This window comes from Mercenaria mercenaria, chromosome 6, assembly GCF_021730395.1.
Source record: "Mercenaria mercenaria strain notata chromosome 6, MADL_Memer_1, whole genome shotgun sequence".
NCBI lineage: Eukaryota > Metazoa > Mollusca > Bivalvia > Venerida > Veneridae > Mercenaria > Mercenaria mercenaria.
This window is the reverse complement of record NC_069366.1, coordinates 24,257,596-24,269,941: the sequence shown is the minus strand read 5'-3', so window position 1 is coordinate 24,269,941 and position 12,346 is coordinate 24,257,596. Positions and strand designations below refer to the sequence as shown.

The following is a 12,346-nucleotide window of genomic DNA, read 5'->3' as shown; positions in this document are numbered from 1 at the left end:
GCAAAAAGCAGGATGGAGTTATGTTGCTTGCTGTACAGGGTCAGCTTATGATGGTGAACAAGTGTTGCAAGTTTCAAAGCAATAGCTTTGATAGTTTAAGAGAAAAAGTTGACCTAAACATAAAACTTAACCAAGAAATCAGATATTTTCTACGTCCAAAAGGGGCCATAAATCTTGCAAAAAGCAGGATAGAGTTATGTTTCTTGCTGTACAGGGTCAACTTATGATGGTGAACAAGTGTTGCAAGTTTTAAAGCAATAGCTTTGATAGTTTAGGATAAAAGCTGACCTAAACATAAAACTTAACCAAGAAAATTGATTTTCTAAGTCCAAAAGGGGCAATAAATCTTGCAAAAAGCAAGATGGAGTTATGTTTCTTGATGTACAGGGTCTGCTTATGATGGTGAACAAGTATTCCAAGTTTCAAAGCAATAGCTTTGATAGTTTAGGAGAAAAGTTGACCTAAACATAAAACTTAACCAAGAAATCTGATATTTTCTAAGTACAAAAGGGGCCATAAATCTTGCAAAAAGCTAGATGGAGTTATTTTTCTTGCTATACAGGGTCAGCTTATGATGGTGAACAAGTATTCCAAGTTTCAAAGCAATAGCTTTGATAGTTTAGGAGAAAAGCTGACCTAAACATAAAACTTAACCAGGCAACGCCGACGCCGACAACCGCTCAAGTGATGACAATAACTCATCATTTTTTTTCAAAAAATCAGATGAGCTAAAAATCATAGGTACCCAGGCTTGATCTTGAATTGTCTGCCCTTGAAAGTAGATTTTTTTTCAGTATTTTCCAACTTTCAAGGGCAGATAATTCATGATCAAGCCTGGGTACCTATGATTTTTAATATATATTTCTGTTTTAAACATGATTCTCAGTCAGTACACAAAGTTTAAAGAAATTCTGCCTGTAGGAAATTTTTTGCCCTATATACATATAGGCAACTGTCCCATTTACCAATGTTTACCTTTAAAACCTACTTTCATGTTGTTTTTTTAATTACTCGAGATGCCTTAAAAAAGTCTATGAAAGATTGAACTCATTCAATCTGAGTCTATCAGACAATATTATAACAAATGTCTTGACCAGGTAAGTAAATTTGCCTTAACTGCTCCAATTTTTGATAAATGGCACTTCCTATTAATTTTTAATGGTTTCTATTACGTTTACCTCTGAATCCACCACCACCTCCCCGACCACGTCCTCTGTAACCATTGTAATTATTATACCCTCTATTGCCACGGAAACCACCTCTTCCACGAAAGCCCCGTCGTGGGTCACTCGTACCAAATGTTTCAACATTCAATTTTCTTTCCTCCTTCCAACTTGGCCGAGATTGTTTTCTGAAGAACAAATTGACATTTTACATAAACTTTAAACAAAACAAGAGATCAGTGATCTTGGCACCCACCATTGAGCCATTTTTAAATGTTTCAAATTTCAACACTAGCTCAAGGTCAAAATCAAGGTCAAATTTCATTTCGGTACACAACACTGTGCATGTGGTCCATGCATGTGGTCCAAATTTGAAAGCTGTAGCTTGAGAAATGTGGAAGTAGGTCACTAGGTCAATCTCAAGATCAAAGTTCATTTCTAGTGTTTCCTGCAGACTCTTAGAGGGGCATGGTGCTTCCCAGGAAAAAGGGCACTTTTAGGGCGCGCTTTGGCATCAAAGGGGCTTTCAACCAAGTGCGCTTTCCGGTGTCATTTTCAAACTATTTTCACATTGCATCTGAGAATCTTTCAGACCTCATGTTATATATGTAGTATTATTAGATAATGCCTATAATGTGAACAAGTTTTCCTTTTTCTTTTCATACTTTTAAACATTCTCATTCTGTTACCCTCACGAAGTATTGGCTTGCATTTTTGAGAGACAAATATAACAATTAATACCCAACAAGTTTTATTTAACAACTTTTAATTGAAGCTTAAATAATGTAAATCTTTAACACATATAATACAGTCTGCTGCAGTTATATTCATGCTAAAATATTGCATAGACGTTTATCAGATTAATACTTACCATAAATTAATTCTTTATCTGTGTTGAGCAACAAGCATGGGAAAACCAGATTTTAAAAATACTTCCAGTTAAAATCTTACATGTATGAAAGTAAAACACACACAAATAAGTGTAATACAGCAGTTATATTAATGCTATTGCATAGACTAAGTATGTTTATCAGATTAATATTTATTCTAAAAAATTTCGGTACACAAAACTATGCATGTGATCCAAATTTGAAGGCTGTAGCTTGAGAAATGTGAAAGAAGGTCACTAGATCAATTTCAAGGTCAAAGTTCATTTCGGTATACAAAACTATGCATGTGCTTCAAATTTGGAGGCTGTAGCTTCAGAAATGTGAAAGTAGGTCACTAGGTCAAAATCAAGGTCAAATTTCATTTTGGAACACAAAACTGTGCATGTGGTCCAAATCTAAAGCCTGTACCTTCAAAAATGTGAAAGTAGGTCACTAGGTCAAAATTTGAAGGCTGTAGCTTGAGAAATGTGGAAGTAGGTCACTAGGTCAAAATCAAGGTCAAATTTTATTTCTGAACACAAAACTATGCATGTGGTCCAAATTTGAAGTCTGTACCTTCAAAAATGTGAAAGTAGGTCACTAGGTCAATGTCAAGGTCAAAGTTTTTTATGGTGCAAAATACTATGCATGTGGTCCAAATTTGAAGGCTGTAGCTACAGAAATGTGAAAGTAGGTCACTAGGTCAAAATCAAGGTCAACTCATGTCAGGGTTCATCTTGCTACTTAAAACCATACATGTGGTCCAAATTTGAATGTTGTAGGTTATTGACAAGAAGATCTTAAAAGCTTTTCCCTATATAAGTCTATATGGGTGGTTTTCAAAATAATGAAGCAAAAGTGTGACATAGGGGTTGAAAATTCAAACCTATTTCTTATAGTGGTCACCTATTTTATATGATAGCAAATACTTCAAATTTCAAGAAAATAGCTTTGGGAAAGTGTTGAGAAATACCAGTCAGAAAATATTTCAGCCTTTAATTCGAAAGTTTGGTGAATTTCCAGTAAAATGGGTGATAAATGCTGTAATGTTTTATGACAAGGAAATATGTATAACAGTAATTTTTTCAACATATATGATACATAATAGGTATATGTGTGTTGTTTGAAACTTAATTTATCAAATATTTGTGGACATTGGTTTTTAAAATCACCATTTCTGCATAAATATGACATGAAAATAAAATTCTACCTAGAAAAGTTATTGCTCAATGAAAAATAATTAACATATTATTATAAAACCTACTTTTTTTCTCACAGTTTGCATGTTCATCAACCGCATGCCAAATTTCAAAAATGTACTGTAATAATAATTTCTAAAATTGTCATCTCAAAACTGAGTTATTTTACAGGTGCACAGGGGACACATATTTGAAAATCATTGTTGCATTCCTTTATTATTAGTTTTCTGTTTATTAAAAGACTATTGGTGATCAACTTAAGACAAATCCTTTCAAACAAATAGTGTATTCCACAATATAACTACAAAACTGAAAATTTTCGCAACAAAACATGAAAATTCAGCAGCATGTAATGTTTTAAATGAAAAATAAGTGACTTTAAACATAACTAATACATTGAAATCACTTAGTTTACATGCAATGCTTATTCAAAGTATAACAAGAGCACCGCCTTGCGGGTGCTGACGCTCATCTGATTTTTTTTGTATAATAGAAATATTGTCCTACCCATGATTTTCTAAGTCTAAAAAGGGCCATCACTCTTGCAAAAAGCAGGATAGAGTTATGTTTCTTGATGTACAGTGTCCACTTATGATGGTGAAAAACTGTTGCAAGTTTTAAAGCAATAGCTTTGATAGTTTATGAGAAAAGTTGACTTAAACATAATATTCAACCAAGAAAATGATTTTTCTAAGTCCAAAAAGGGCAATAATTATTGCAAAAAGCAGGATGGAGTTATGTTGCTTGCTGTACAGGGTCAGCTTATGATGGTGAACAAGAGTTGCAAGTTTTAAAGCAATAGCTTCGATAGTTTAAGAGAAAAAGTTGACCTAAACATAAAACTTAACCAAGAAATCTGATATTTTCTAAGTCCAAAAGGGGCCATAAATCTTGCAAAAAGCAGGATGGAGTTATGTTTCTTGCTGTACAGGGTCAGCTTATGATGGTGAACAAGTGTTGCAAGTTTTAAAGGAATAGCTTTGATAGTTTAGGATAAAAGCTGACCTAAACATAAAACTTAACCAAGAAAACTGATTTTCTAAGTCCAAAAGGGGCAATAATTCTTGCAAAAAGCAAGATGGAGTTATGTTTCTTGATGTACAGGGTCTGCTTATGATGGTGAACAAGTATTCCAAGTTTCAAAGCAATAGCTTTGATAGTTTAGGAGAAAAGTTGACCTAAACATAAAACTTAACCAAGAAATCTGATATTTTCTAAGTACAAAAGGGGCCATAAATCTTGCAAAAAGCAAGATGGAGTTATGTTTCTTGCTATACAGGGTCAGCTCATGATGGTGAACAAGTATTCCAAGTTTCAAAGCAATAGCTTTGATAGTTTAGGAGAAAAGCTGACCTAAACATAAAACTTAACCAGGCAACGCCGACGCCGACAACCGCTCAAGTGATGACAATAACTCATCATTTTTTTTCAAAAAATCAGATGAGCTAAAAATGACAAAATGTCATGCATGGTATAATGGAATGGTAAAATACATGCATACTTTATAATGTTACTGAGAAGATGCACAGGGGACAAATTGCACCCAAAAATATATTTATAGAATATGTTCATATTTAAGTAAAATTCTTTCAACTACACAGTATTCACTAGTGAACATTAGGCCTAAAAAAAAAATATGTTTGTTTCCTGTAACCCGACCGACCGTAAGTTTTTACCGCCGACCGCAATTTTTTTATGGGCTAAAATTCGAGATTCTGATCATATCTTTATTGATTATAGGGATAATTTAGTTGCACCCGACCTCGTCGCGCATAGTCACGAACGTTCCTGGTTCTGTCGACATGAAACAACATGGCGAAAAGCCTGTTTGTCGGTAGACTCGAGGTTCCGGGTTTTCACCCGCGAAAATCGAGAAGTTTTCTTTGATGCATATCGAGTTCAAAAGTTCTGCCCCTAGTCAATCAAAATCTCGGTGAATTTCAATACTGTTCGCCGCCACAAGCGGAAGTATGGCAGTAGGCGGAGCGTCATATACTAATTAGCTACTGACAGATGTCAATCACGCCACGCGCCGACTGACACGTGGTTATCTCGCGGTTTGTATTTAGTACTTCATTATGAAAGGTGTTTATTGATCAAGGTGTAAACATTAATTGATAAACAATTCGTAGAAGAGCAGTCTATTATCATGTTTGTACCACTTGTTCAGGGGTTACGCTGTCGGTTGCACTTGAGCCATTTGCGACAAAAGATTAATTGTGGCCCCGAAAATCTCTAATTGGCAAAAACGGCCCGAAGCTATGTCTGTCTGCAAAACTATGAACTTTGCCTGTTACACAATGTTTACTGAACGAAAGGAATCAGTGTAGAAAAAAAATTTGTATGAACAACATCTGTTATTGAAAGGCGGGAGCAAATTTTCAACAATTTTATTTTATTAGTAATTTAATTTATTATAACAGGCCTCGACCTTAGCGGTGGACCGTTGGACCGACGCAACCAAAATCGGCAGGTCCACAATCAAAAGTTGGGTAGAGAGACGGTCAACCAATTTTCAGTCACGGTCTGCAAATAAAATAAAACCCTTAAAAGTGGAAAAATAGGGGTGATGGGGGGTGAGGGATCGTACCCATATCGGCGAATTCACAAAACGAAAGTTGATTTTGCCTTAGTACGGCATTCTACAGTTATAAGCATTGGCAAACAGATTTCTGTTAACACGGCAGAATAGGTTACGTGACCTCATGAACGTAAATAGAAATGTGGTTTTAAAATGAGGCAGTATGATGTCGTTGCGATTTTTAATAAGTTTTAAATGAGTCTTCGTACATATATTTTTTGACACAACACTTTGTTAGATATTCTTCTCAAACAATAATGTAAATTTCTTGAGGGCAAATAGGTCAGTATCGTTCACGATCTGACATATTTACATGTCAGTTTATTCGGGATATTGCACATTCGCTTTTTAAAAAATTAAAGAAAAAACTTTTTTACTGATTTCTTCTCAACAATTAAAGGAATCGAGAAAGTACGATCAGACAGTGATGTGTCACATGGCGCGAAAACATGACGTAATGCAATGACAATCTCGTGGAAACAATACCGCTTTGATCTCCACTGCAGATGCCACAATAACCGACACACTTCTTTTAGCTCTTTGAGGGGGTGTTAATTGATGATGAAAACGAGGCCAATTACTTAGTTTATCATCAGAATGATTACCGATAATTGATGATGTTTTTTTTTTCACTTTCAACACTGGTGCTGATTGTGTCCATATTTTGGGACACTTTTCAAAATAATTATTTTTCGGGATAACAGATTGCTACAGTCTTCCATTTTTAATTATTTAGAAATAAGTCCTGTTTCTTTGAGTCATATGAAGTTATGACGTCTACAGCATCACAATTTATGAGATAGAATTGGAGGTCCACTAAAGTCTTGAGCAGGTCTACTAGATTTTAGCAGTTGGTGAACCTGCTGGCAACTGCTGAAGAAAGTTAAGGTTGAGGCCTGATTAGGCAGTTAATTGGCGATAATAAGGTTACTAAACACTGAAATGTTCTGACACCTACTAAAAAAAAATTAAAAAAAAAAAAAAATCCCTACCTACCGACCCCCATTTTTTTCAGCATGTTACAGGAAACAAACATATTTTTTTTTTATGCCTTAACATATGTAGGCAAACTTGACAGCTTAAGAAGCAATAAAGTTGATATTTCCATTTTTTAACTTGAAAATTGGCAACTACAGCAAAATTGCAAACAATGAATTTTAAATTGTCCGGGGGTTTCTTTTATAATGCTAAATTATCAAGTAATGCCTAAATTTTGTGTACACATTGCTTAGAATATAGAACTGCCACAATATATTACAGTAATGCTAAGTTAATTGATGAATGTGAAAAAAGGGTGCACAGGGGACATCACGTTTGGCTTCTTGAATGTTAAACAGTCCTTTATATGTGAAGTTGAAAGCTGCTTTTGTATCCACTGTAACTCCTTTTTCAAAGAAGATAAAGTAAAAACCCACTTTATTTAAAGAATAAAAGAAATCTGACGCTTAACTACTGAAAAGGTGCACAGGGGACATTTTTGGGTGTATAGACATTCATCAAGATTCTGAGGAAGTTGACTCATTAAACAAAAAAATCATATCGTGTCTTCAAAGCTTAAAGGATTAAGATCTTAGGAAAACATTAGGACTTAAGACAAGTAATGGGGTTGTGAAATTGTACAGTTCAACATTTAAATTTAGTATTTCTTTCACTATTTTTTGTGAAGGGGGTTCAATCAGAAGATGTGAAATATTGGTTAGAATAAGATGCTGTTTATGAAAAAAAGTAGTTTGCTTTTAATGTGGGGAGTTTAAGTTTTATGAAAAATCAAAGCTGTAATAATAAAGCTTGGTTTGAAAACAATAAAACACTGTTGAAACTAGCCTTCATGTAAAATGTCACACTTTTTTGGGTGCACAGGGGACAAAATTAGCTATATAATTCAATATAACTTTAAAACTGCTTGAGCCATTTAGCTGAAATTGCACACATTTATTGACTACATTGATCTGGATATAATAAACCCCAAAACACTTTCTAAAACTGAACTGAATTAAAATAGGGTGAGAGAGAAGAAAAATCTTCATTATTTTGAAAACCACCCATATGAACCATGTGACCCCCGGGGCGGGGCCATATTTGACCCTAGGGGGATAATTTGAACAAACTTGGTAGAGAACTACTAGATGATGCTACATTACAAATATCAAAGCCCTAGGCTTTGTGGTTTGGAAAAGAAGATTTTCAAAGATTTTCCCTATTTAAGTCTATGTAAACCATGTGCCCCCCAGGGCGGGGCCATATTTGACCCTAGGGGAATAATTTGAACAATCTTAGTAGAAGACCACTAGATGATGTCACATACAAAATATCAAAGCCCAAGGCCCTGTGGTTTTGGACAAGAGGTTTTCCAAAGTTTTTCCCTATATAAGTCTATATAAACCATGTGACCCCCGGGGCGGGGCTATATTTGACCCCAGGGAAATAATTTGAAACATCTTGGTAGAGGACCACTAGATGATGCTACATACCAAATATCAAAGCCCGAGGCTCTGTGGTTTTGGACAAGAAGATTTTCAAAGCTTTTCCCTATATAAATCTATGTAAATTATAAAAATAAACAAAGGGCCATAACTCACTCAAAAATTGTTGAACCAGTCTGATTTTCAGGGGGACACAACTAGGGTACCAATACATCATTCTGACAAAGTTTGGTCAAAATCCCCCCAGTAGTTTCTGAGATGCGATAACGAGAAATTGTTAACGGACGGACGGAAGGACGACAGACCACGGACGCAGAGTGATTTTAATAGCCCACCATCTGATGATGACTTTTTCATAATGAGGAATGTCACATACCTTGAACCTCTGACAAGTGCAAACAATATCTTGGAATAAGCTTTTTATGTCAGAATACACAGTTTTGGTTAAAGCAAGGTCAAACAAGGCATGTTGGGCATGTGGTACTGAAAAGCTTCACTGAAGCAGAGCTTATTGCAACCAAACTGACAAGAAGCCCAAGCCTTTGTGTTTAACAAACAAGAGGACCATGATGGTCCTGAATCGCTCACCTATCCCCACATGACCCAGTGTTGAACTGAGTATGACATCGTTATTTCTATTATTTGACATAGTGACCTAGTTTTTGAGCACATGTGACCTAGATATCATCAAGATAAAAAATTCTGACCAATTTTCATGAAGATCCATTGAAAAATATGACCTCTAGAGAGGTCACAAGGTTTTTCTATTATTTGACCTAATGACCTAGTTTTTGAAGGCACGTGACCTACTTTTGAACTTGACCTAGATATCATCAAGATGAACAGTCTCACCAATTTTCATGAAATATCTCATGAAAAATATGGCCTCTAGAGAGGTCACAAGGTTTTTCTATTTTTCGACCTACTGACCTAGTTTTTGACCGCACATGACCCAGTTTCGAATCTGACCCAGATATCATCAAGATGAACATTCTGATCAATTTTCATGAAGATCTCTTGAAAAATATGGCCTCTAGAGAGGTCACAAGGTTTTTCTATTTTTAGATCTACTGACCTAGTTATTGACCGCACGTGACCCAGTTTCGATCTAGACCTAGATGTCATCAAGGTGAACATTCTCACCAATTTTTATAAAGATCCCATGAAAAATATGGCCTCTAGAAAGGTCACAAAGTTTTTCTATTTTCAGACCTACTGACCTAGTTTTTGACCGCACGTGACCCAGTTTCAAACTTAACCTAGATATCACCAAGGTGAACATTCTGACCAATTTTCATGAAGATCCATTGAGAAATATGGCCTCTAGAGACGTCACAAGATTTTTCTATTTTTAGACCTACTGACCTAGTTTTTGACCACACCTGACCCAGTTTCGAACCTGACCTAGATATCATCAAGGTGAACATTCTGACCAATTTTCATGAAGATCCATTGAGAAATATGGCCTCTAGAGACGTCACAAGATTTTTCTATTTTTAGACCTACTGACCTAGTTTTTGACCGCACCTGACCCAGTTTCGAACCTGACCTAGATATCATCAAGATGAACATTCTGACCAATTTTCATGAAGATCTCTTGAAAAATATGGCCTCTAGAGAGGTCACAAGGTTTTTCTATTTTTAGATCTACTGACCTAGTTATTGACCGCACGTGACCCAGTTTCGATCTAGACCTAGATGTCATCAAGGTGAACATTCTCACCAACTTTTAAAAAGATCCCATGAAAAATATGGCCTCTAGAAAGGTCACAAAGTTTTTCTATTTTCAGACCTACTGACCTAGTTTTTGACCGCACTTGACCCAGTTTCAAACTTAACCTAGATTTCATCAAGGTGAACATTCTGACCAACTTTCATGAAGATCCATTGAGAAATATGGCCTCTAGAGAGGTCACAAGGTTTTTCTACTTTTAGACCTACTGACCTAGTTTTTGACCCCATGTGACCCATTTTCAAACTTGACCTAGATATCATCAAGGTGAACATTCTCACCAATTTTCATGAAGATCCATTGAGAAATATGGCTTCTAGAGAGGTCACAAGGTTTTTCTATTTTTAGACCTACTGACCTAGTTTTTGACCCCATGTGACCCATTTTCGAACTTGACCTAGATATCATCAAGGTGAACAGTCTCACCAATTTTCATGAAGATCCATTGAGAAATATGGCCTCTAGAGAGGTCACAAGGTTTTTCTATTTTTAGATCTACTGACCTAGTTTTTGACCCCACGTGACCCAGTTTCGAACTTGACCTAGATATCATCAAGGTAAAGATTCTGACCAATTTTCATTAAGATCTCATGTAAAATATGGCCTCTAGAGAGGTCACAAGGTTTTTCTATTTTTAGACCTACTGACCTAGTTTTTGACCGCATATGACCCAGTTTCGAACTTGACCTAGATATTATCAAGATGAACATTCTGACCAACTTTCATAAAGATCCCATGAAAAATGTGACCTCTAGAGTGGTCACAAGCAATAGTTTACGCACGCACGGACGGACGGACGACGGACGCCACGCGATCACAAAAGCTCACCTTGTCACTTTGTGACAGGTGAGCTAAAAAACAAAACAATTTCGATTCTTCTTAAAACTGTGACGTTCTAGCATTGTTATACCTGGCAATATGAAATAACAAATGGGACATTTACCTATAAATTGCAAACAAGAGCACCGCCTTGCGGGTGCTGACGCTCATCTGATTTTTTTTGTATAATAGAAATATTGTCCTACCCATGATTTTCTAAGTCTAAAAAGGGCCATCATTCTTGCAAAAAGCAAGATAGAGTTATGTTTCTTGATGTACAGTGTCCACTTATGATGGTGAAAAACTGTTGCAAGTTTTAAAGCAATAGCTTTGACAGTTTATGAGAAAAGTATACTTAACATAATACTCAACCAAGAAAATGATTTTCTAAGTCCAAAAGGGGCAATAATTATTGCAAAAAGCAGGATGGAGTTATGTTGCTTGCTGTACAGGGTCAGCTTATGATGGTGAACAAGTGTTGCAAGTTTCAAAGCAATAGCTTTGATAGTTTAAGAGAAAAAGTTGACCTAAACATACAACTTAACCAAGAAATCTGATATTTTCTAAGTCCAAAAGGGGCCATAAATCTTGCAAAAAGCAGGATGGAGTTATGTTTCTTGCTGTACAGGGTCAGCTTATGATGGTGAACAAGTGTTGCAAGTTTTAAAGCAATAGCTTTGATAGTTTAGGATAAAAGCTGACCTAAACATAAAACTTAACCAAGAAAACTGATTTTCTAAGTCCAAAAGGGGCAATAATTCTTGCAAAAAGCAAGATGAGTTATGTTTCTTCATGTACAGGGTCTGCTTATGATGGTAAACAAGTATTCCAAGTTTCAAAGCAATAGCTTTGATAGTTTAGGAGAAAAGTTGACCTAAACATAAAACTTAACCAAGAAATCTGATATTTTCTAAGTACAAAAGGGGCCATAAATCTTGCAAAAAGCAAGATGGAGTTATGTTTCTTGCTATACAGGGTCAGCTTATGATGGTGAACAAGTATTCCAAGTTTCAAAGCAATAGCTTTGATAGTTTAGGAGAAAAGCTGAACTAAACATAAAACTTAACCAGGCAACGCCGACGCCGACAACCGCTCAAGTGAAAAAAATCTGATGAGCTAAAAAAATAGTTTTACTATAAATTCAAATATTTCCTTTAGAATTATTCTGTATGGCAGTTTTTCAAGGTTGTATGGAGCAATACCTTACATTCTGAAGTTTATGTCTTTAATGTATTATTGTTTCTGAACAAATTTAGCTGGACTGAATTTTTCACCACTGAACTCCTGAATCATAATGTAATGCCAAATGTCATAAATGACAGAAAATCTTTTTGTCACATACAAATAGACAGTAAAAGTTAGATTTAATAATGTACTGTGAGGGACCGACTTTATTATGATGTGTGCCTTTAATCTGACCTCCAGTAGTACCAGCTTATAACTTTAGCTGCCATTCTGGTATGGTGCAGATACTAAATATGCATGTAGGCAGTGAGGGGATCCCAGGAATACCACAACAAAATTTATGAAAATGGCCAATTTTTATGATCCCCCCCCCCC

At 35.7% G+C, this 12,346-nt stretch overlaps 1 protein-coding gene across 3 annotated transcripts in view; it reads right to left on the bottom strand.

Annotated features, from left to right (window-relative positions):
• Nucleotides 1-12,346, bottom strand: part of LOC123549394 (protein LSM14 homolog B-like) — a 39,237-nt gene that overhangs the window by 4,226 nt on the left and 22,665 nt on the right. For all 3 annotated transcript variants that reach the window (XM_045337439.2, XM_053545427.1, XM_053545428.1), the window contains one exon: nucleotides 1,179-1,351. In XM_045337439.2, coding sequence (XP_045193374.2) covers nucleotides 1,179-1,351 — 173 coding nt within the window. The remainder of the gene's footprint in view (nucleotides 1-1,178; nucleotides 1,352-12,346) is intronic.